The sequence below is a fragment of the Hydra vulgaris genome, chromosome 13 (assembly GCF_038396675.1).
Source record: "Hydra vulgaris chromosome 13, alternate assembly HydraT2T_AEP".
Lineage (NCBI taxonomy): Eukaryota > Metazoa > Cnidaria > Hydrozoa > Anthoathecata > Hydridae > Hydra > Hydra vulgaris.
The window spans coordinates 10,922,501-10,949,839 of record NC_088932.1 but is presented as its reverse complement, the minus strand read 5'-3'; the positions used below and the strand labels follow the sequence as shown (position 1 = coordinate 10,949,839).

Genomic DNA, 27,339 nt, shown 5'->3' with positions numbered 1-27,339 from the left:
AAAAAGCAAATGATCATAGTCATTTGTTCAACATGACCTGCATCAGGTGTGCAATCTATAATAATTGAAAAGTACTTAGCATCATGAGCAAATGTTAGAATTTTTTGTTTGATCGCATTGGATAAAAGATGAATCAATTCATTTTGTATATCTTTGCCTAAGTAATGTACACGTGTTTCATTGTCTTTAATCTTTCAAAGATGCTCATCCATAAGTGAGTCAAACAAAGCTAAAAATTCTACAAATTTCAGAAAGTTTCCGTTATCAGTAGTGTTCAGTTTCTCATGTGTTCCATGAAAAGCAAGATTTTGCATACCAAGAACTCTAACTAAAGCTATCAGCCGCTTCAAGATTTGCTGCCGATACTGTTCTTCTTTTTTAACAAGATGCAAATGTTCGGCATCAATTGTTTTATTGCTTCGCAGTCGCAGGTCAAACTCTTCCCACGACTGTAAATTCGCTAGATGTTCACTGCTTTTCTCATGCCCTGACAGAATTGCAGACATGTTTTTCCAATCATGTGAACCATTGGAAGAAAGAGATGACGCAGCTGTTGTGCTACTGGTAAACAGTTTGCAGCAGAAGTAATACACAGAGTCATTACTTACAAAATACTGCAGCCAATGTCTGCAAACTTTATCTCCATTGATAAGCCAGCGGTTGTAATAGTTTTTTGAAAATTTTCTTTGCATACTGTCCTTAGGAAAGTCAAACTGATCGACTTGTTTTGGTCCATGTTCTATCAACGTGCTAAAATTTTCTATAAATGAGTAATGAAAACTTTGCATTGTATCAATTGCTACAAAATTCATTCTGCATAAAAAGTATAAAAAGAAAAAGGAAATTGTGTCAAATGAAACAAAAGTATCAAAGTGGATTCATTTGTTTTATTTGATGCGATTTAAAAGAGTACTTTTTCAAATCTCCTAAATTTAATTCAAAAAGTTTTGAAAAAGATTTTAGCAATGTTTTTTAATATATTTATTTTTTATGGTGCTAGTTTTAGTGCCGCCATAGGCAGCCACCTAGTTTGCCTAGTGGTTAAACCAGCCCTATATATATATATATATATATATATATATATATATATATATATATATATATATATATATATATATATATATATATATATATATATATATATATATATATATATATATATATATATATATATATTTGTTACAGCAAAAGTTAAAATAATTGACAAAATACAAATCATAGATTGTCAGATTACAGTTAGTTTTTGTGAAGCTCATATTGCAACTTTCACTAAGGATAGCTGCGAGCTGTAGTAACATTAGAGCTTATCGAGGCTTGCTTTAAAACTGTTGACAGTTGGAGATCCGATTACTTTATCTGGTAACATGTTCCATGCATTGGCAATGCGATTGTTAAAAAAGTGGAAACAAGCTAAATTATTGCTGTACTTTTCACGGTGAATTCTTTCTCTGTGATTTGCTCTTGGTGGAATTGTGATGAGAGGAAAGTGCCAGTTGACTATGTCGATGTTATTAATAATTTTATAGTTTTGGAATGGTCACCTCGTTTACGACGTTCAACAAGAGAAGATAGGCCAAGTTGTAAACATCTGGACTTGTAGTCTAACTTTTTCAGTTTGTCTGGTATTTTTGTGGCTCTACACTGTATTAATTCAATAGTTTGTTTATCCTTCACCAAATGAGGGTTCCAAGCTGGAATTGCTAACTCAAGTAAAGGACGGATGTAGGTGGAGTAGAGTTGTTTCCATAAAGAAGCATCACGAGATTGGAAAGTGTGTTTTAGGATGCCTAACATTTGATTTGCTTTACATGAGGCAATGATGGATTGGGTTTCTACTTTAAGATCATAGGTAATTTGAATTCCCAAGTCACGCTCAGGTGGTTGCTTCCAATGTAGTTCGAGTCGTTATTGAACATGGGCCTAATTCCTCCATTGAGTACTTGAAAGGAGTTAATTTTTTTAGCCAAAGTGCATGACCTTGCATTTCTTTGCATTTAACTCCATGACCCAAAATTTAGTCCACTGAACAATTTGGTCAATATCTGATTGGAGTTAAAGTTGAGCAGCAAGTGAGTTGACAGTGCTTAGGATTTTAGTGTCATCAGCGTCGATTTTACAACTGTTTTCTTTGCTTATTACATCTGGCAGATCATTGATGAAAATGAGAAATAAAATTGGACCCAAGTCTGATCCTTGCGGAACTCCACTTGTCACAGGTAACCAATTCGATTGAGTGTTGCCAAGGATGACTCGTTGAGACCTGTAGAGTAGAAAAGCTTTTATCCAATTGAGAAGATTGCCTTCGATTCCGTACATTTTTAATTTGTAAAGCATTTGTTGATGTGGGACTTTTTCAAAAGCTTTAGCAAAATCCAGAAATATGACGTCAACTGGTAGCTTTCTGGCTATATTTCCAGTCAAGAAGTCCATTGTTTCAAGGAGATTTGTAATGCATGCTTTTTTCTCTAAAAATCCATGTTAACTATTTGATAAAAGATTGTTTGATTTTAGATGCTGCATGATTACCTTCTTAACTAATTTCTCCATTATTTTACACAGAATTGAGGTGAGGAATATTGGTCTATAGTTTGATGGATCAATTCTGGAGCCCTTCTTAAATAAAGGTGTTACATTTGCTTTGGACCATGAGCTTGGAATTTCACCATTGTCAAATGACTTTTGAAAGATGAGAGTAAGTGGAGAAGACATTGAGGTAGAACAAAAGCATAAAATGTGAGGACTGACAATATCTACACCAAGTGATTTAGATATATCTAGTGCTGAGAGTTCCATTAGAGTGGCCAGAGTATCGAAAGATATGCTATTGAGGATTGTGTTAGTTCTACGATCAAAACAGGGAAGATTGTCATTGGATGGCTCTTTGCTGAAAACTGATTAAAATTGATTGTTAAGTGAGTTGGTTATTGTAATTTTGTCAGAGCTAATGATCTCACTGGAACTGGTGATTCGCATAAATGAAATCTGATTTATTACAGAGCTTTTACTATTTTTGTATGAAAACAGTCTTTTAGGATTACGCTTATCATTGGCAAGGGCAATTTTGAAAGATTTCAGAGAAGAATGACTTAAATTTTTAACAAACTTTCTAGTTTCCTATATTCCCCAACCAGTGATGTGATTTTCCATTTTAAACTGATGTTACGAGCCCAGAGCGATTTTTTAAGACGAATAAGAGATGATAGTTCTTTGTCATCCATGGTTGTTTTTTGGGGGATGGTTTGTTCGGCATACAAGGGATGAATTGAAGACAACATTCATTGTATTTGTTGAGCCAAAGTTGGTAACATTGTTCTACGTTTAAGTCTTTAAATATAGATGACCAGTCAACATTATTGAATTCTTTGTTGATTTTTTCGTAGTTACCATGGTTATATATAAATTTAGAGCTGTTGAAACGTGATAATTTTATGCTGGAAGCCAGTTTGTAATGCCAGGTGATAGAGCAATCATATTGATCAGACAAACCGAGTGGAGGACTGATGTTGATTTCGCTAGCACAATATGAAGAGTCACATATGATAAGATCAAGAGTGCTTGTCATAGGGCAATTAGCAGGTTTGAAAGTAGGGACATTGACGATTTGGTGAAGATGACAATCTTGAAAAAGAGAGACAAATGAAGAACTGAGACCAATTTTACTAGAGGAAAAGACTGAATTGGAAGTCCAAGTAATCACTGGGAAATTGAAGTCACCAGCAATGATGATACCGTTTTATTTTTTAGTCGATGTTAAAGTTTTGGCATGGAAAATAGCACTTGAAATCTCTGAGAAGGCTTCGATACCGGAGGATGGAGGTCTATAAATGCAGCCTAGAAGCAGAGTTTCATTCAAAAGCTTTAGTTCAACCCATAATTGTTCTGAATAGTAAGGAATAAAATCTTTGTGTATTAGGGATTCCTCTTTTGTTTGAGATGGTTTTACTGTTTATGTATATAGCTGCACCTCCTCTGATTTGGTTGCGACAGTCTGAACGATAGAGGTTGTAGTTCTGAAGAGAGGGAGTTGATTGGTCATCGAACCATGTCTCGGTGATAAAAATCATGTCAAAAGAGTTGTTTTCTGCAAGTAAGGACAGTTCGATGAGTTTTATTGGATTGAGGGAGGTTGCATTGGTGTAGAAGCACAAAAGATGAGATAATTTGATGGAAGAGCTGGCCTTGTTAAAGAATATTGAACTAGTGAGATGTTGAGAGCGACTGAATGGCTTCAGCAACTGATTTCCATTTGAAGAATAGATTCCTCTCTCTTCCATTAATGTTGACTGTTTTGGATGTATCAATGCATTTGATTTTTTCGCTGCGGATGACAAATCAAAAGGGTTTGTCAAGTAAATCTTTTGCCAATAGTTCTGCATTTTCTGTAGCACGCTTTTTGTTTAAGTTGTTGAATGTTTCTTGTTCGAGAGGTGTACGGTCTGGGCGAATGTAGACAGATTTTAATTCATCTATTGAGGCAAGTCACTTTGCATTAGATAAGAGATCATTGCGGTGCTCATTCGAGTCAAACTCAATGATGGTCAATTCATTTGGTTCAGCTGCTATTGTAGTTAAACTGGTGGTATTGTTTATCTTTTTTGTGAAATGCCCAACAACTTTAAAAGCAACATTATAGTTAAGTTTTTTAAGCATACTTTGAACTGAAATTAGCCTCTGACTATTGTCAAAGGATTTTGGAAGATCGGCAACTATAGTTTTTTTTTATTTCGTTTTTACAATTTTGGCATTTTCGTTGAGTGCAGTGATAATTGCTTTATTGGCTTCTGAACCGTGCTTGACTGCGCTTGCCCAGTTAAGAGTTGTGGTCAAGCTCGGAGATGCTGACTTTGGCTGTTGAAAAAGATTTGCTTTTAGAGTAATATTTTTAGTTTCAAGAACAGATACGCGGGTGAAAAGCATGCTGACTGTGGCTATTAGTTTTGATATCGTAGCATCAAGCTTTTGAGAAGCAGCTGAATGGTTACCTTGACCTAGGCCTGGCCAGTTGACTGCTAGAGCTGCAAGTTGGTCAGTTGAATAAGGTGTGGTCATTATCATCAATGATTTACAAATTGCTCAATCTGATATTTTATATTTGATAAGAGGGCTACCACTCTGAATAACAGTGGATTACCTCTTGGTCGAGAACTTTTTGAACTTTTTATTCCTTATTACACAGGGACTAAAAAGTTTCAGTTTGTGTTTTTTTTCATTTGATTTTGTTGCAACGCAAATTTGTATTTTTATAACGGTTTTTATTTTAATGATTTTAAATATGGCTGAATGATTGCCGAATGGCATGAAACTTTAAGTCCCATTAAAAAATCATATTTTTTTCATTTAAATATTCAATATATTTTGCTTTATTTCATAAATATTGACCACTCTTAAACCAACAAAGAGCTGTATTTTATCTAACAGAATACAACACAACTCATATATAAAACCCATATTTTAGGTGCATTTATTTTTTAATCATTTTAGTTGTTCCAAAATTATTAATAAATTCAGTATTGTATATAAACTTTATTTTTTAAACTTTTTTTTTTTTATATAAGATAAAAATAAAAGTTAATCACGCGGATACGTTAATAAAATAAGTCATGTTATTGAGTTAATTCATTTTTTAAAAGATGCCTAAGCTTTACATTTTTTTTGAATCAAGTAGCTCGGTTTTTATCATTTATATTAAAACGCTGCAATTAGTTATTAATTTAAGTTTATAGTTTAGTATTTATTTTATTTTTTGTATAAAGGTTTTTATAAATTTCATACAAATGTTTTAGCTTTTAAAATCCCTTTTAAATTTATTTTATAAAAATTTTAATAGTTATTTCAATGCTTATAGAAACCATTACTTTTTATTACACTATTAAATTTGAGTTGTTATGTAACATTTGTTTTTGTGCTGTTTTTTGCTATTAAAAGTGTTTATAAAATTAATAAGAAAGAGTTTGAAAAGATTTATAAATAAATACATATTTATATAAATGTAATTATGTTATATATTCTTAGATAATTTAAATAAAATGGGTTTGTTGTAAACAATCTGTTAATTAATAATTGATCTGTTACTTTATTTAATAAAGTAATAAGTAAACTTAATAATTTATGTATTTAATATATTTACATAGTAATTTATGTATTTTGTAATTTTGTATTTTTATTATACATTTTTATTATATATTTAATTATGTATTTATTAATTACATAATTTGTGTATTTGATAATTTTTCAAATTTTTGTTTTTTGAGCTTAGATTTTTCTTTTTTTTAAGATTTCCTTTTTGTTAGATAATTTGCCTAACAAATTTTCTTTTTATTTTCAGCGTGTTTTGAAACACCTAGAGTTGTCAAAACAAATTGCGTGGTCAAATTGTAAGAAAAAATATTTGTGCGTCCTCAAGAATGGCATTTGATCGCACTTCTTTTATTTTTATCGTGTCTGTCAATTTTGACATGTCTGTCAAATTTTAGTATTTATCGGACAAATTGTGTTCTTAAATGACAAATTGTGTTCTTAAAACTCAATGTTCTTTAAAAAAACAGAGCAATAATAAATTAGTAAAAACACTTATCTAATTTTTTTCTTCTACAAATTGTTTCACCATCAGTATGTTCATTAGGAAGATTCTTCCTGATGAACCTACTGATGGTGAAATATATATATATATATATATATATATATATATATATATATATATATATATATATATATATATATATATTTTATATACACATATATATATACATATATATATATATATATATATATATATATATATATATATATACATATATATATATATATATATATATATATATATATATATATATATATATATATATATTTATATACACATATATATATACATATATATATATATATATATATATATATATATATATATATATATATATATATATATATATATATATATATATATATATGCATGCTATAGTATTTAATTTGTTAAGATTATTATATTTTTTATATAGAGCAGAGGGTACCAAAATTTGTTGATGATGCTCCAACTACATTGTCTACTGTATATGGTTCTGATTTCTCATTCAGTTGTAGTGTAGTCAGTGAAAGAAGTGAAAAATATCACGTTGATATTGAATGGGGTTTTGATGGTAAACTTGGATCAAATATTAAGTACATACCAGATGCTTCAAATCAAACTTTTTTAAGATCTAAAGTAATCATTTCTGATGTTAAATATAGTAACAGAGGAAAATATAGTTGTATAGCAAAGCTCTCTTTTGATTTTTATGTAAAAAGATTTACAAAGATATTTGATTTGGCAGAAAGTATGAATTTTCCTCTTTTTTTAAATATATATTTTATATATGTGTGTGTGTGTGTGTGTGTGTGTGTGTATACAGGATTGTTATCTTGATATCAACATGTTTTGACATATCTGAAGTATTTTATATCTGAAGTATTTTTTGCTGACATAAAATGTCAGACATAATTTCTATATATGAATAAAATGAAAATATATTAACAAATTAGTTATTAGGGTATATCATACTCATGCATGTTCTAGTTTTGATTCAGTGCATCGCTTTTCCTATGTATTTATAAAGCCTGAGTTGAATGGTATAATTTTTTTTAGTGAAAAAACAGCTCTTGCTACAGGGAAAACATTTTTCTTTTCTGAAAATATTGTGTTTTTTATCTAAATGTTGACTATTTATGTTACAAATGTATTTATAATATAGATTAATCCTTTGCTTTATCGTAGTAGAATGTTTTTCGTTTTTTTAAATATTGTTTTGTGTATAAGTACTAGTTAATATTCAAATATACCTTATAAATATGATGATAGCTATTGTTATATATATATATTTCTATTATTATTGACTTATTTTTAATGGATGTTAAAGAAACTGCCAAGCTTAGGTTCAAAAATTTGGTATCAAGTAGTTTGTAGTTACGCAGTCAATCAATAAAGCAAGGCTCAAGTCAGAGTTGTCGAGAACATTTTATTTATCTACTATTAGATTTGATGCTAAAAATATGGATGTTGCAGCATAAATGAATAATAATTCCAATGTTGATATGGTCAGTGATAGTAATAAAGTTATTGATAGCGAAGAAAACTCATCATTAGAAAAACAAGGTAATTATCATAAATGAAATTACTTGGATATTAGTAATGCTGCCATTGCCTCTGTCAGATTTGGTGTTTCATCAACTACTACTGCTGCTATCATTAATGGTCTATTGAAAGATATTATGAAGGCAGGAAAAAAAGATAAAAATAATCTCATTTGTGATTGTATGGAAGAGTAGAAGAAAATATGAAATATATTTCTCTGAAAGAACTGAGAAAAAAGAAGACTGTGAAAGAAATATATTCACTGGAATTTTTGTTGATAGTAGAAAAGATAAAACTTTAATCCTTATGCACGATAAGACCACAGGCACCTTCAGAAAAAAATTATTCAAGAATACCATATAACTGTGACCGAGGAGGTCACTATCTAACTTATTATACACCAGAGCCTAAATCTGAAATATGTAAATCAGCCAAACAATGTGCTATTGGATTATTCAACTGGTTAATGGAAAGAGGTAAAGATCTTAAGCTCCAACTTATTGGTAGTGATACTACAAATAAAATGACTAGATGGAAAGGAGGAATGCTTCATTTTGTAAAAGAATTTATCTATCGAAAACTTATTAGATCATTTTGCTGGCTTCACATTAATAAGCTTCCGTCATATTGTGGAAAAACTTGACAGGCCAACTTCTTAAGGAAAAGGATGGTGTGGAGCAGTTAGTTAACTGTTTTCTAAGTTTTATAATCTTGAAAAAATTACTAAAATTACGCCAATCCCTCTTTTGGAGCCTTTAGTTAATATCAGTGAAGATTGTTAAGCAAATGAGCGCTGACAGTTTAGTTGCATGGAAGTATTTGAATGCAATATGAAAAAGAAACCTTGATCCTGAAATAGCAGCTCTTAAATGTAGTAGACTGTTTCACAGTCGATGGCTTACTTGTTGTATGAGATGCTTGCTTTTACATATGAGCAAGCATGATCTTAAACCTGAGAATTCAGAGGTCTTAAAGCTCCTTGCAACTTGGGTGACACAGGTTTTTCTTATAATGTTATTTGAAATTAAAGTAAATCATGGCATTAAATATGGTTCTGTTCATCTTTTAAAACTATTTTGACTTTAACAGAAGCAAGATGATAGGGTTAAAGAAGCCTTTAAACCTTTTCTAAAAAGTGAATTTTGGTGGACTCATCCTGAGAATATACTTGTTGCACATCTCTGTTCTGATAACTCAGAACAAAGGTCATTTGCAGTCAACATAATATTGGCAGTCAACATAATATTGGCAGTCAGGACCAGAAGTGAACATGGCTCTACTGATGTGAGATCTTTTAAAGTTCCACAAACAAATAACCTTGATGCTTATGAAATCAAAGAACTTATTGATTGGAAAAAAAAGTCATTACTAAACTTTTTCACAGCAAATTTGTCATTAGCCCAACTCAATGCATTGAGAGTTTTTCCGCTGGTGCTTCCTTTATATTCGTAAGACAATTCTAGTCTCTTTGCTAAACTTTAGAAAACTTTTGAATGTATACATAAGTAAAAAAAAGGCTTTTTTATTTATGTTTACATAAACAGTAATCGTAATATATCTTGATAATTATTATTTGTCAAATATTGACAGGGGGGCAGCCAGAAGCCCTAGCCATTTTTATACATTCAGATAATTTTATTTGTTATATTACTTGTGGCTAATTTTTACCTTATAAAATATTAATTTGTATAATTATTTGTCAAAAACTTTTTAAAGATTTAACACTAATTTAAAAAGAATAATTTTTAATAAAACCGAAACTTTAAAACCCATTTCCCGATAGCTAAACATTAATATTTTACAAAAATATTATCAAAATTGAATTCCCCATACCCAAAAACAAAGGAATCCAAGCGTGCTAATCAAAATTTTGAAAATTTAAATTTTAACTGAAGTATGATATACCCTATTAGTTATGTTCTTCAAGAATATAAAAAAACATATAATTCAAACATAAAATTATATCAAAATATGTTTACAGAAAACATGTCAGAAATATTTTATGTCATCAGAAAACAATTCAGACATAAAATTATGTCAAAATATGTTGATAGAATATGCTCCTCTTCTGAATAATGGTACTCTTTTGTTTTTATCTGAATTGTTCGACACAGACAAATGTTGCACAATTTAGATGACAAAATTGACTCTTTTGAAATTATATTTTGAATCATTAAAATTAGATGTGTTTGGTTTTTTTGTTAATTTGTGTGGAAAAATTTAATGGGACAGATTGTTTTTCATTAAAAATATCTTATTTAATTCTAGGTTAATATTTGTTTTGTAAGATACTAATAATTTTCTGAGTTTAAAACTTTTTTTTTCCTCGAAAAAATTATTTTATGAAATATTTAGGAGCAAGTTCTATATTTTAGCAATCATAGCTCCAGCAAAACAATATTTGAATGAAAATCAACGAAAATTAATTTTGGATTTAGTTAAACAAAAAAAAACTTACAGAACTGTTGAAAAAGAGACTGGAGTTCCACATTTCACCATTTCAAACATTGTAAAAATCTTTGAAAATCACCAAACTGTAAAAATTTTGAAAGGATGTGGATACAAACGCAAGACTACTATCAAAGAAGATCACTTGATTGTAAGGTTATTCAAGAAAAGTAGATTTGAGTCATCTAGAAAAGTTGCAGAATATATTGAAAATAACACTGGAACCAAAATAACTGATAAAACAATCCAAAATTGTTTACATGAAAATGAGTTTAATAGCTACAAACCACATAAAAAACCATTTTTGACACAGCAACATAAGAAAAAACAATTATCATTTGCTAAAACTCATGTTTATAAGCCAATCTCATTTTGGAAGAAAATACTGTGATCTGATGAGTCCAAATTTAATTTGGTACATTCTGATGGTAAACAAAATGTTTGGAGAAAAACTGGTGAAGCTTACTGTTTAAGTTGCTAGGAACTGTAAAACATGGAGGTGGTAATATAATGGTATGGGGCTGTATGTCATTGAATGGTGTTGGAAATCTTGAATTTATAAAAGATTTCAATAAGTTCGGATATGTACATTTATATTTTGAATAATAATTTGATTTCATCAGCACGTAAATTGAGATAAGTTAGAAATTTTATATTTCAACATGACAATGATTCGAAACATAAGTTGAAACAAACAACAGAACTTTTACAAATCAAATCCATAAATGTTTTTGAATGGCCAGCACAATATCCAGATATAAATCCTATCAAAAATTTATGGTCGATTTTAGATATAGACAAATAGGTAATTACCACTTGATGCGAAAGGAAGAATCAGAAACTGCTGTTACAAAGGCTTGGGATGAAATAAGCTCTGATATTACAAAAAAGTTAGTGAAATCTATGCCAAAACATTTAAATGCTATTATAAAAGCTAAAGGAGTTCACACAATATTAATTCTACCATAAGTCTTCTTAATAAATTATTTATGTTATGTGTCCCATTATTTTTTTCCAAAGAATTTAGTCAAAAAATTGAGATGTTCGCTTAAAAAATATGATGTTTTAAAAATCTAAAAGATAGTCTCAAATGCATTTTTTTTTTTTAAATGATACTAACAACTATTTTAAAAGAATCATTCACTAAATAAAATGTTATTTTCTTATGAACAAACTGGCAATTTTGTTTAAAATTTGCCATTTAAAATGATTGTCCCATTATATTTTTCCAAAACTGTGTTTGTGTATATATATATATATATATATATATATATATATATATATATATGTATGTATGTATGTATGTATGTATGTATGTATGTATGTATGTATGTATGTATGTATGTATGTATGTATGTATATATATATATATATATATAGACACACACACACACACACACATACACACATATGCTCTTTCTTGATTGTCTTTAATATAATGACGTAGATTTTCTATATATCAGGGATGAGCAGTCTCTAAAGGACTCCTGCTTTATATCTCTATTTTTTCCTGGTATATAATTATATATATATATATATATATATATATATATATATATATATATATATATATATATATATATATATATATATATATATATATATATATATGTATATATATATGTATATATATATTTATAATCTTGCTTAGTTGCCTTTAATTTTTACCATAAAATGTAACTTTTATGTTTTTTAAAAAAATAATAATTTAGAAAACCAAAAAAATTTTTAAAAATATTTTAATTGATAGATTGTCTGCCCAAACCAAAGCCCTCAGTCAATGTAGCAGCACACCTTGCATGTTCTACCTATTTGTCAGTCGATGTAGTAACACTCCTCACATGTTCTACTTATCTGTTAGTCAATGTATGTTAACAGTAAAAAAATTAAAATAAAAAATAGGGATGTGCCGAACATTTGGCTGTTTTGCCGAACCTTAGCAAATGTTCGACCATTAATACAAATTTGAAATAACAAGTTTAAACGAAATTAACAGAATTTAAACAAAATTTTTTATTGAACTTAAGTTTGTTAAACCTGTTGTTAATGCCTATTGTTGCTGTGGTAAAATAAATAAATTTCTCTACAGAGAAAGTTTCTTACAAGCTTGCTACTCAACTGGTTTTACTGATAAAAAATATTTGAAAGAAACAAACTTAGGGAAAAAAATTATTATGGAGTTACATAATAACGTTCTAATTAAGTATTTTATTATTATTGTAAAATTGTATTATGTAATAGTAATAACAATCACAAATCAATAGTTTTAAAAAAATAAAATTTCAAAAACATGAAAATCAATTATCTCTTGTTGCCCTCAAGTTATAATGTATAAACATTAATTTTTCACCACTTTCTGGTGATAGTCTGTTTCTACTTGGTTCATAAATGTTGCCACCTGTACTAAAAAGTCTTTCACTTTCAACAGAAGAAGGTGTTGGTGAAAGAAACCTTTGGGCTATTTTCTTTAAATTTTTTAAAGAGTTTCCACAATTTTTCCACCATAAAAGAGGACTTTCTTTTTCCATAACAAGAGGGAGTTTTGAATACTCTTCAATCTCCATGTTGATCATTTGCACATTAGAATGTGATCTTTTAAACCTTTTGTTATCTTTAGCAATTGAAAAATTGGAATCACATTCATTTATAGTTGTCAGTTCGAAAACTAGCCGATAACATTCATTAAATTTTGGATACTCTGGTTTTACAAACGCTTCATTTGTGTCACTTACTGTGGGTTCTTCACAATCAGAATCAGAGGATTCAAGTTCTAAATTATGATGCTGTATTTCTTGCATCTGCTCATTTAGCCAATTTTTTATTACATTCTCATCTTCCTTTTGATACAATAATTTATATCTAGGGTCACAAAAAGTGGAAAGACATAAATACTTATCATAAAAATATACTCAGTCTTTTGTCTACTGACTCTTTCAATTGTTCAACTAAAGTATTTATACTTAAAAAAGCCTGACAAACTAATGCTTGATTAAAAAATACTTTAAGAGCCATAATTGAAGGAATAACATCTGATAAAAATGCCTCACGTTTGCCGAGATTAACAGTTACAGTTTTAAATGGTTCTAAAATATGAAAAACTTTATCTAATAAGCCCCATTGGAATGAATTTAATGTTGATTGGGTAGCATGATCAGCTGTATAAATTGCCAAAGTAACTTTTTGATCAAACATCCTTTCAATCATATTGTAGGAACTATTCCATCTTGTAGTAACATCTTGTATTAACCTATGCTTATTTGTAACAAATAAGCCAGCTACCATATTGGCAGCATTATCTCGTAAAACAATGTGAATTTTTGTGTGTGGAATTTCAAAACTTTTATGTAAATACTCACTTATATTTTTCTCCTGTGTGACTTTCTGGAAAATGCATAACTCTGAGTACTGCTCTCTGTTGGGAAAGTTCATTATTGGGCCAGTGTACTGTCATGCTTATGAAGGCAACATTTAAACTATTTGCTGTCCAAATATCAGTTGTAAGGGAGATATAACTGGCAGAAAATATATTACTTTTGATTGAATTAAACAGATTACCATATATTTGTGGAACAATATTTTCACTAAAGTAACTCCTACTGGGTATTTGGTAATTAGGGCATATCTCTTCGATTAGTTTTCTAAAACCAAGATCTTCTACACTTGTGTGTGGTTGAATATCCAATGCCATTATTTCTCCAATGCGATAGTGAATCTTGATTGCTCTATGGTCATTAATATTCCACAACCTTTTTTTGTTAATACTCTCTACTAATGTTAATTGTTTTTTTATTTCCGAATCATTTGATGTAGAAACAGTCAATGTTTCAATAACTTTTTTTTTACCAGACTCTTTTTCAGCCAATACATACTCCACAAGGTGCTTTTTTTTTAAATGGCACCTAATTACACTAGTGGCAAATGTCTTTGGACAATTCCCACCTCTAGAGAATATTGCTTTGCATAGTAAGCAGATACAAAAACGAATGTCTTTCTTAGAAACTTCAAAGCATTTCCACACTACTTTTAAAAGACATTTTTTCAGAAGACATTGTTTTATATTTTTACAAGATTAAAATATTTTTCTAAATTATAAAAAAGAAGTTCAACCAAAAATAAAGCATTTTAAATTTAAACTGTAAATACATATTAAAATATAACCAACATGTTACATATTATGTTATTTTATCCAATACATTATAGGTTATACATTTATTTATATTACCTAACTTTAATAATTGTGTTAATTATTTTTTTCAAAAAAAAATCGTTAACCTTTTTATTTACACTACAAATAAAAATGTTAAAATTTATTTTCTTTACACCTCAAGCAATCATCCACTAATAAATTAACTTTTCAAAGTTAATTTATAATTTTTCAAACAAAATTTATAAACCCTTACTAATGTTTTAACAAATTTTTAATAACACAATAAAATTTTAAATTTTAATTTTCAAAACTAATTTTTTTTTTTTTTTCAAAAATAGTAAAAGTTCAGTTGCCAAACCGTTCGGTGTTCGGTAAAATTTCATGCCCAAACATTCCGACTCTGTGTTCAGCCAAAAACCGGGTTCAGTCCATCCCTAATAAAAACATTCAAAGTGTTTTTATTTTTGATAGAAAAATAAAAATCATACCAATCTATAAAGTTGCGTTTTTGTGGTTTTTGAAAAAGTTTTAAATTTTGTAGTCTATCAAAATATATATTTCAATTATTCAATAATTTGCATAGAGCTAAGGTTGGTACTGATCTTAGGAATATTATTATAAATAAATATTAAATCTCCCCACTAATCCTACATCTGCAAAAAAAAATTATTTAATTGTAGCATATCCAACAAATAAAAGAGCACAGACTTAGCATAAGGTAAATGTGGTTAAGCTAAGGTGCATGAAAATATGGAAGCATTTTTTTAATGCTGTTTAAATAAGTTTGGCAATCTTCCATGGGTTCAGCTTTTATAAATTCCTTTGCCATTGACACTATATTAAAATATTGAATCTATAGTTTTACTGTAGGTCGTTGTTTTTAAATTCTTAGTTATTCATTGAACTGATAAACTAATGCTTCACATATTTCACTATTATCACTACTTTCAATATTATTATATGAAATTATGGTGGTAAATGATCTTCTTGTGTTACTGACTGTAATGGGGTAATAATTTAAATGTGAAGTCATTATGTAAAGCGTTTTATTACTGCTTTAAGTCTTTAGATTTATATCAGCATGTTGCCCGCAACATATTGAATAAATATGCCAGTTTGTGGTAGTAAATATAAGGTGAATGGTGAAAAAATGCTATTGCCTACATCACAGTGTCATTATAAGATGCGCATAAACCAAAAGACTAAAAGATTTGGATAAAATGTTTTGAACCAAACCGTCGATGGAAAAAAATTGAGAGACCAAATTGTGATTACTGTAGCTGGTACTTATACACACCAATACTAAATGTTATAACTTTTATTACTTATTTTTAGGAATTGCTTGATTGCTGTCGTAGTTTTTAAGATAAGAAATCATTTGTTCTTTTTATTTTAGCTTTTTTTCTCATACCAAGCTTGGTTAAAAATATTAAGATGATCGTCAAAAAACAGATGAAGGTTTATCTGCCTGATTTTGTATCTTCAATTGTAGCTTAATTGTTCTATTATCTTAATCTGGATTTTTACAAATATTTTTTAATTCTTTTGATAAAAACTAACAATCATCACTATTTCCAATGTATTTAAATATTTCTTCCAATGCATCATTCATAGATTCATCATGAGTACCCAGCGGGCACAGACATCCAGGGGACAACTATACAATGTCATAAGTCCTTAGGACATGTTTGAGATGTACAACAGTCTGTGCCTGGTTGGAGATGACCGATTTTAACTCCAACCGATTTTAACTTTTTTCTCGGTCGCCCTGCGGGCAACTAAAACAGTTTTTATTTCTCATTTGAGCTGTTCGCAATGATAATCAGTAGTCCAGTGTAATAGTTTTGTTTTTTTCTCGGGTGAAAATGCTGAAGAACAAAAATTTAAACGTCTGACTACAAAAACGTTTAATAAGAAACTGTTTATCTTAAAGTAAATTTATTTATTTATTAATAATGTTAATTAAAGATGGGTTGTCATTTTTGTCATAGTCGATATTGTTTTGTTTCATTTTGTCAATCTTAACAAAGATTTCATTAGGTGAAGCAAAAATGTTGAAAGCCATAACTGCAAAGAAATATTTTATATATAGAAAAATATTCTATTATTCTCTCTCAACCTTCAATCAAATTTAATTTAGTTAAATGTTTAAAACATTTTTTTAATGTTATAAACATTTTTCATTATACAAAGACTTTTTTTTTTAAGAAAAAAGAATTTCCACATGCATCCTTAATTGGGTTCTAATAATAATTTTTCATGTGCATCTTAATGTTTTTTATTTTGTTAAATTTAATTGACAAAGTTAAAATAAAAATTTATTTTACCAATGAAAAACAAGAGGTTCAGTGTTATTAATGATTAAACTGCTCATTCATGTAATTCAAAATGGACTATAAGGTTTGAAAAATGATGCAATAGGATTTGGAAATGAAAAAAAAAAATTTAAATAAAAAAAAAACGTGCTTTAAAATGCAACAACAATGTTTAAAAAAACAGTACTGTCACACTTTGAAATATTAGGTCGCGTGTTGGCTACTTTTTATTAAGTTTGGTGAAATTATTTAACGCACCATAGTGTACTCATTGTTAAACTAGTTTAAATGCTTTTTAAAGTTTTCTTTAGATCAACAAGGAATAAAATCTTCTTGGATCAAAATATGGTTTTATTAATTAACACACTTTTGTAAGTAACAAACTGTCTGGCCATCCTGCCAGGCTACTGACAGGCATTTTTTTTAAAAGTTCAGTTGCCCTTGGAGAAAATGAGTTGTCCTGTGTCTCCGGACAGCCATATATTCTTTGGCCTTATTATTATATTCTCTTCAATCAAGGCCCCAGGCCAAATCAATGAGTGTTGAGACCAGAGCTAAGGATAATAATAGATCTAGTTTGTTTTTCAGTATTGGATGCCATAGTGTTGCAGCAATCTTTGACACTGGAGCCACTGATGATAAAGTTTTAAAATCCTGCTTTTTTCCAAACATCTATTACAGCAGAAGCAACACATCACTGTTCAGGATTCTTGCAGGATTCTCATCTCTGCAGATCAGATCCATGTTTTTATATTTTTGTGGACAGGCTGCGTTTAACTTAGTAGGTTAAAGTCTTACTGATCAAAAATTAAAGTTATTGTTATGGTTTTGTTGTTTTTATATAATTTTTTACTTCATACTTTTTTTTTTTTGTTGATACTTTTGATTTATACATTTTACTTGATTTTTATACTTTTAATAGAAGTGTTTTGTTTTAAGAAAAATGTTTTCTTAAATCCACGTTGTATAAAATAGGCCATTGTTAATAACATTCAAATAAATTATCATTTTATTGCAGTGTTTTTATAATATAAATTTAAATTTATATATTCTACCAGTCTGAAAAGTTTTTAGTGTTACATATAAACTCAGTGAACTTCAGAGAATGAGAAAAATATATATGCACAAAAAAACTTTATTTTGGGACACCTTATTGTACATTTATAATATTGATATATGTTCATTTCGAATTTAGGAGTTAATAATAAAAATGCAACGTTTTATTCAGTTTCAGCTGAAAAAAACCAACCACCTAAAGAAGAAATTGTAAAAGCCGGATCAGATGTTACATTAGTTTGTGATAATGCTGGTTATCCAGCACCAAAGTATGTTTGGAAAAAATTTGATGCTGTTATTGATAGTAAGTTAATGATGTTAATTGTTATGCTTATTTTGTTAAATTTTTGAATTTTTGAGAAGAAAAAAAAAATTTTTTTTAAAATAACTTGTTACTACTTGTTACGGGTTTTAAAAATATCTAAAGTCCTAGTAAAAAACTTTACTCATTGTAAAAAAAAGTTGTTATATAATAAAAATTTTTTAATAATTAGTAATTTTATAAAGTTGTAAAGTTTTATGAAAATAATTTTAAAATTCATCAAAGTTATTAAAGTTTTAAATAATTTCATTGAATTTTTAAGTTTTTTCAAGTTTTAGATTATTTTACTTTTAGATTTCACAGATAGTCGCTTCAAGTTTATCAAAGAAAATTCGTCAGAATATGAAACTTTGACTATAAATAATGTTACGTACAGTGATCGTGCAGTATATAGCTGCATTGTTAACTTTAATAATTCACAAGTTGTTAGAGAATTTGCATTAAGGGTTAGAGGTAAGTTTTATCTAGTACCCATTGAAGCCCTAGGGTTTGAAGTTAAAAGTATTCGCAAGTGGGGTCTTTTTAGTAGTATTACCTTAATTTTTCCGTCAACCCTACATATTACTTATTAACTTGGTAATATGTCTTAATGTAGCATTAAGACATAATAAACACCATTTTCTTTTTTTTTTCATTACAATTTCTTTTACTGCTTCAAAAGTGGTGTAATGTGTACTATGGTCATTATGAAACTCTGCACTCATGTGATATACAACTTTTTTTTATAAGCTTGCTCTTGATGTCTTATGCTCCAATTATATCTAAATAATGTAGATATGTTTCGATCTCTTTTTTAATTTTTTTGCATTCACCAAAATTTTCTACACATAAAACAAACAAAATTAAGAGAAAATAAATTTGATAATAACAACCATACTTATATTAATAAACTTGATAACAACAACCATACTAATATTAATAAATTTAATAATAACAACTATACTTATATTATTAGATTTAATAATAACAACTATACTTATATTATTAGATTTGATAACAACCATACTTATATTATTAAGTTTGGTAATGACAATCATGCTTATAATATTAAATTAGGTAATAACAATCATGCTTATATTATTAAAATTGATAATAACAACCATACTTATATTATTATTTTTGATAATAACAATAAATGCTTATAAAATTTTATTTAGAACAATTTTTTATTTTTACAATTTTTTTTACAATAAGTTGTTTTGGGCTAAAAAGCAGTTGCAGATTAAGACAGTATTGAGAAAAGTTAAAAAATTAAGTTGACAGGATTTGTAGAAAATGATGCAAGTTCACTAAAATATAGCTAGAGATTTTTTAAACCAGTGACTAACAACCTGATGATGCTATTTATTAAAGCATCATTTAAGATGTTATAGGAATATTTGGAGCATAATGTTAAAACTTTCTGGGCAGAAGAGGGAATAATAAAGAGTGTATCTGTAAAATTATTTATTGTGGCACTTCTTTTTTTTTTTATAATTCTGATACACTCCCAACAAAGCTGCAAGCAACCACTATCAAGTTGGGAGTTACTAGAAGAAAAAAAATAGTGTTATAGAGCAAGGAAACAATTGACAGAAGGCTTGAAAAGTTGTAGGTTGTATGAGTCAGGAAAACATGAAGATGGGAAAGAGTTCCAAAGGGTTGAATTGCATGGAAAAAGCCAAACAAATAAAAGGGAAACAATATGGTAAAAGAATTTGACTTGGCTGCCTATTCGAAGCAATCAATAAAAAAGAAGACTTTTTGTCAAGACAGGAGTATTAAGTTAAGTATTCAGCAAATAAAGTTACTTTAGATGTAAGATTGTCATGAAGATTGTAAGTGTAGATAAGAAACAAAACAGAAGCAATGATAAAAATTAAGAAACCCAGAAGTTACTGGATAAAACTTTGGAAAGAAATGATTTGATAATCTTAAAAATTTTTCCTGATACACTATAAGATGCAAGCTTATTGAGAAGACCAGCATGCTAAACTTTGTTGAAAGCTTTAGATATGTCAAGAGCAATCGCCCTAGCCTCTCCACCTCTATCTAATTCACAATGAAAAATTTCGGTCACAACAGTTAGTAAATCAGCCGTAAAGCGAGAGGGTCAAAAACCGTATTAATTGTCTGGCTGTAAGTTATTTAATTCAAGATGGGATGTGAGAAATTTGTTGATAAAAGAATCAAAGGTCTTGCTAATAACAGAAAGATGACTGAATGGACAATAATTGGATGGGTCAGAGTGTTCTCAGAGTTTTTAGAAATTGAAATCACAGATTCCATTATCCAACAGGCAAGAAAAAAAGAGGTTATTAAATAGGTTAGAGAAAGTTAAAGAGAGTTTGTCGAGACCACAAGCCGTAGAAGATCTTAATTGATTTATGACTTTAGCAATGGAAGCTGGAGTGATTTGAATGTCTAACAATGAGTTAACTTGTTTAGTTGGAATAACAATAACAACAATATTCACTGATCAGAAATTTCATCTAAAAGACTGCAGACATGGGAAGAAGGAGAACAATAAAGAAGAAAGAGAAAGGTGATAGAGTGAAGAGGTGCCGAAAAAAAACTTGAAAAAAGCATTATATTACTACATAATATTCTAACTGTTAGTTTATGAAGCCAATCAAGCTTTTTAAGCTGAAAAGCAAGTATTAGTTCATTACAGTTTTTCCTTTTTAGCATTGTATAAAGACATACCCTCTTTGGTTTTCTCTTTTTTTTTCTATACATCTGTGCACAATTACATGTTTTTGTTTTAAGAAAAAATGCATTTTAATTTTTTATATGTTTCATATACTTTTTTATAACTATTTTTATTTAATTTATGCTTTTCAGATCCTTTGAATGCTTTATGGCCTGCAGTTGGTATTCTAATTGAAGCTGTTTTGTTAGCAATTATTATTTTTTTATGTGAAGCTTGCAAAAAGTCAAATCAAGCGGGAAAAAGTAATTTTTTACTTGATTATTAGAATTTTATTATGTAAGTAGACTTTACATTTTATACTTATTAGCTTGATTTAAAGTTGTTTGTCATTTAAAATTAGTTGATGCATTTAGGTGCAATGCCTTAGTAGTTTTTTTGGATAAAAAATTTTTTTTTTTTAATTTTTTTTAATACTAAATGTGCACTTTTCATAGATTACAAAATGAAAGAAAATGAAGAAACCTCACCATTAGTGTAATTATTGTTATTATTTATATTCCGTTCTGTATTCTGTATATTTAAATAATTTTAGTTTCAAAAAAGTCTTACAATAAAAAAAATTATAAAATTATTGGATTTTTTAGTATTTTAATTTTATATTTTCCATGTATTTTTTTTAATATATGTATAATAGAGTGATTTTAAAAATAATTTTTAAAATCATTTTTTGCTTTTGGCACCCCCTAAATGTGTGCTATATAATAAAATAATGCTGGATTTAAAGATTTTTTTAATGAAAAATCTTATTAAGGGTTGCTACGGATCCTCATGCATTAAATAGGTTGCTAATATCATCAATAAAAAAAAGTTTTACAAAAGTGTGTCATATTGGATTTTTCAACTAAAGATGAAATAAGGGAATCATGTTTGGATTTTTTAATTAAAGATGTAAAAAGGGAATTCAACAAGATTTTTTGATTATAATTTTTTTTCTCTATGTTTTTTAAAATATTAATAATATTTATGAAATTTTTATATAATTTTGCTTCATTGGAGGGCCAACATGAGATACTTTTGAAAACCTTTTTTTTTTCTAATATTAAGGGCTCATTTAATGTTCGAAGGTCCGTAGCAACTCCCAAAAAAATTTTTATTCAAAGCCAGTATCATTTTTTTATATATAACACATTTAGGGGGTGCCAGTAGACATTTTCAAATAAACTTGTTTTTAGAAACACCCTGTTTCATGTATACAACTTCCCCAAAATTAGGAGGATGTTAACTTGACATAGCTTCAGTTCTTTGTAGTTGATGTCATATGTAAATCAATAAAAAAACATTGATGTCATATGTAAATCAATATGTAATCATTACTTTAATGTAAAAATGGGATGCACTGTATCCGGTTTTGCATCGAACATCAAATGCGAATGTTCAGTCATGATATTTTGCCTGACAATGAACAGTTTTCCAACTGAACTATTCCTAATTTTGAATAAAAACGTTTTTTGAAAACATCGTTTGTAATATTTGTTTCTGATAATCATTAACAATTGCAATTCAAGTAATTTTACAACTGATTAAGTGCTGATTAAGCAATTTTTTACAACTGATTAAGCAAAATTACCCCCCTTAGTTTAATACAGTTGAATAACTACAGTAAAGCAAGTTGATGCATTTGATTGGAGGTTATGTTTTTATCTTTGTGTTGATGTGTCGCGCTTGTTAGTTTGCAGTGACTAATTTATTAGTTTTTCAGATTTTAATTGATTTAAATAAATGAGTCTGATGATAATACCTATATAACAACAACAACAACAACAACAAAAAAAAGGAGTACATAAATTTACCTACAGAAGTGAAAAGGCTCGTGTTGATGGAAGCTCCTCCACAAACTACACTAGGAAGGATATACCTGAAAGAAAACCTGAAGAAGATTGCAAGTAAGTTAAAATATAACTTTTTTGGATGCATTTATTGTTCGTATGTAATTTAAATGTATGTGCCAATTTTTACTTAGACCTACTTGTTTTGTTAATGTGTTTGAAGTAAAGCAATAATAATTTGAAGACTATAATACTTATATAATACTTGCCATGAGCTTTTTACTGTTGCTTATTTAACACGTAATATTTTAAATTAAAAAAATTTATTAGGCTCACCCTAACAGCTGAACCTTTAGATAAAACATGTAAAAATTTAACCCTGTTTTTTTGTGTATGAGTTTCTTAGAGTATACCTAACTAACTTATTTTCTTTTTCTTTTTTAAGGTGCAGAAGAAAGTGTTTTAAATTCATTGGAGATGAATGGCTAAGGGTATTCAACAAGTTTATTAGTCTCAAAGCTAAAGACAAATAAGATTGCTATCTGCAATTATTGATGTGTACTATCTAGGTTAATCAAAGGAGAAGGCAAAAGCCCTTTAATGAGACTTCAAAGCCAGAACAAGGTGTACCATTTTATTAATGAAATATCAACGCCATCTGAAAAACACCAGGTGTGAAATTGACTTATGAATATTGACTCATGAAAGTGACAGTGATAAGTCACAGATTAAGAAGGCTGGGCAACCTAAAGACGGTACAACTCCCTCATGATTAACATAGATGAAGTAATTCAGGAAATGCTAAACCTGTCATTAACATGGTGAAAGAGCATATATCTTTTTATCCAACGAAAATAACTCACTTTGGTAATACTGAAAAATATTTTCTCTATAAAAAACTTTCTGCATATGACATGCACAAGGTGTTTTAACAGAAGTATCCTGGAATCAATGTAAATTACAAATTTTATTTGAAAATATTTAAGCAGCAGTTTTTGTTGAGATTTGGATTACCTCAAGTTGACGCATGCACATGTGGTTACAGGTAGAAATTGGAAGTAAATATTTAATCAACAATTTTAAGTTTACTGCAGCTGTTGAGAAAATGGTTCATTTTTGCAGAGCCAAAATGTTTTCCAGAAAAATTAAAGAAATTGCACCAAAATATCAAGATGGTGATAACATTGGAGGGATTTGCATAGATTATATGCAAAATTTACAACTCCTTGCATACCAATTCAAGAGACTTTTTACCTCAGGCAGCTGACTGTTAGTGTTTTCTGCATACATGACTTTTGAGATGATAGTCTCAACTTTTTTGGGATTTTGTGCAAAAGGACCCACTTCTTTTGCACCAACCCCTTCATGGAAGTTTGCTCCTTTCTACTTGAATACATAGAATCTTTCTTTAATGATCTAGAACAGTTGCAAGTGTTTTCTGACGGGTGCGGGGGTCAAAACAAAAAACCACACCCTTGTTAAGCTATGTTCTGCACTAGTATCACAAAACAAGGTTAGGTTTGTTGCCAATATTTTCCTGTAAGACGTCACTCTTTACTTCCTTGTGATTGGAATTTTTCTGTCTTGAAAACATTAATCTGAAAAACTGATAGGATTTATACCTTGAAAGAGTATAATGACCTGGTTCTTTCTCCAAGAAAAATACATTTTCTGTTGTCATTGTAAAAAATTGCTGACATCACTGATTTTAAGAACTGGTGGCCTCAATTTTATAAAAAAACAATGTTGTCTAATAAAACAGCTGGTCGCAATATTCCTAGGAACAAAAAAGTTACATTCAAAAGTCAGCACTTTTGTGCATGAGCCACAAAACTGAAACTAAGGGGAAAGTAATTTTCAAAAACTATATTGATGGGCTTCAGTTCCAAACATTTTCTTTGAGAAATTTTAATTGTCCAGTGCTGCCTCTTTTAAGCCAAAGCCTCTTTCAAAAGTCAGTCAAATAAAAAATCCCTAAAAAGATTTAAAATAAATTTTTTTTGTAAAAAATTTTAATACGATTTTGTTTTAGTATCTAGTTTTAGTTAGTATCTTTGATTTTTTTTTTTTTTTTTTTTTTTTTTTTTTGAAAATTATTAATGCTTTGTATAAAAAATTAAAATGTTTTTTCTTACTTCCCAAAAGTTGCTTTTTTTTTACTTATGTTTCTGAAATACCCATTCAAATATAAAAGTTAGGTAACAAAAATAAATGAAAAATATGAAGAAAAAAAAAAAAAAAATTAAATTAAAAAAAAAAGGGAAATCTTAAACATTAAACAATAAAAAATCTTAAACAATAAAAACTTTTTAGATTCATTGGTTGGCATCAAATGGTCAAACTGAAATATTTTCTGAAATTTCTATATTTATTAAAGACATTGAAATCACAGTAAGTAAAAATATAAATTATATTGTTATTTTTTATCTCCCTCATACTTTAATGCGTTCATACTTTAATGCATTCATACTTATATACTTTAATACCATAAAATTCTTTTCTATGATAAAAGCCCTTAACGTAAAAGATATAATAACATTATATGTAAGGCACACGTAACATAATGTAAAATCTTTGTTATGTTTTAAAGTATATTAAGAAATTTATATTTAAAATTTCTTTCTTTTATGTTTTTGGTTAAACTTTTCATAATTCAGTATTAACTTTTAAATCATGTAGAAGCAAAATAGTTTATTTAAAAAAAAAAAATCTTATAAAAGTAGTACAGGGGGCATTATTTTAAAACCTAATGAAAACAGAATACCACCTGAATATGGTGAAAATTTAATGTTTATGTATTATAACTTGAGAACAGCAAGTGATAGCTGACAGAGTGGCCATGCCTCCTAATAATTCCTAAAATATCCTAATATTTAAAAACAACCTAAAAAGACCTCTATTCTCCTAAAATATATTTGAATTTCAAAAATACCTTCTAAAATCTCCTAATTTAAACTTGGTTTTTAAACTTTAAGTTTTCTTTCAAACATTTAACTCAAACTTTCAAAATTTTTATTTAAATTTTTGAATAATATTTAAAATTTGTTAAAAAAAACTTTTAATACTCCTAAATAATCCTAATTTCTTTATTCGTTTTTCCAAGTTTACTCATAAAATCTCCTTAAAAATCTCCTAAATTCTTCTAATTTTATAACTCAAAAAAATTGTGGCTACTCTGATTGAATTTCACTTATGTTTTTGATATTTTATTTCTTCCTTAAACAATTGTTTACTTATGTAAAAGACTGAAACTATTGATTTGTTTATTTTTGTTTCTGTTATAAAGGATGGTTATATAATAATAACTCCATATTAAATTGGAGCGCTATTAGGAACTTCATTATAAGTTATCATAGAGTTCCGTATAGAGATATAATAAATAATAAACATAAATGGAGAAACTTTCTCTGTAGTGAAATTGGTTTGCTATACCAAAACAACATTAGTCATCTCTTCAAACAAACAAGTTCAATAAAATATCATTTTTATTTAAATTGTCGTCTTTGTTTGAAGCATCTCATCTGTTGCAAGCAACAACATCAAACGTGGAAGAATGAGAAGGCTATAGTAACTTCGGGACTGTATTTTCATTTTGCAGTTTCGTTAGACTTTTAGGTATAAATTTTGTTCGAGCTATTTTTATAAAAGTTTGCTTTACTGCATGACAACATTATCTGGTAGTGAATTCCACATGGAAGCAACTCTATTGTTAAAGAAATGATATCGTTGAGCACAGTTCTTTATGATTTCTCTGCTGATTAGAAATGTTGAACTTTGCGAGATTAGAAAATGTTGAACTTTGTAAATTAACTTTTTTTTTCGATTAGCTTTATGTGATGCTTTTGTGACTTGATAATTAACCCTGATGTGACTTGATTATGGAATTTAATATCAGATGCCAATAATATGAACAATGACCTAAATCTTGTTCAGTTGATGTTACTTCAAGCTTAATTTTCTGATGTGTACTAAGGTCATTAATACAGTAATCAAATTTTGATAAGTTAGAACTACCTAGAATACGCATTACTTTACACTTGCTTTCGTTGAGTTGCATTTGCCATTATTTTGTCCATTCTGTGATCCAATTGATATAGCTCTGCAGTCGTTCACAGTCCTTTTCGTTTTTAATTATAGAAAGTATCTTTGTGTCATCCACATACATTTTACAAGCGTTATTTATCTTATCAGGTAGATCATTAACGTATATAATAAACAAAGTAGGTCCCAAAGCAGAACCCTGAGATACACCGCTAGTGACAGGAACCCAATCAGATACTGTTTCTCTTAGAACAACACTTTGTCGACAATTTAATAGGAAAGAATTTATCCAAGAAGAAAGTTTACCAACAAATCCGTATTTTTCTAGTCAAATAATAAAGGTTTACCTTGAGGTGTTTTTCAATATTTGCATTTTTTGCGTGTTCTGTCTAACATTTGTTCAGTTTCGGCCGAACCGAACGTTTGGTGCATCCCTAATCAGGTGCTA

General features: G+C 28.5%; 1 protein-coding gene across 1 annotated transcript in view; it reads left to right on the top strand.

Annotated features, from left to right (window-relative positions):
- The window catches only part of LOC136089310 (neural cell adhesion molecule 1-like), a 62,179-nt gene that overhangs the window by 32,076 nt on the left and 2,764 nt on the right, over positions 1 to 27,339 (top strand). The window contains exons 4-9 of the mRNA XM_065815254.1: positions 6,996 to 7,310; positions 18,243 to 18,374; positions 18,687 to 18,845; positions 21,216 to 21,326; positions 21,519 to 21,558; positions 25,164 to 25,241. Coding sequence (XP_065671326.1) covers positions 6,996 to 7,310; positions 18,243 to 18,374; positions 18,687 to 18,845; positions 21,216 to 21,326; positions 21,519 to 21,558; positions 25,164 to 25,241 — 835 coding nt within the window. The remainder of the gene's footprint in view (positions 1 to 6,995; positions 7,311 to 18,242; positions 18,375 to 18,686; positions 18,846 to 21,215; positions 21,327 to 21,518; positions 21,559 to 25,163; positions 25,242 to 27,339) is intronic.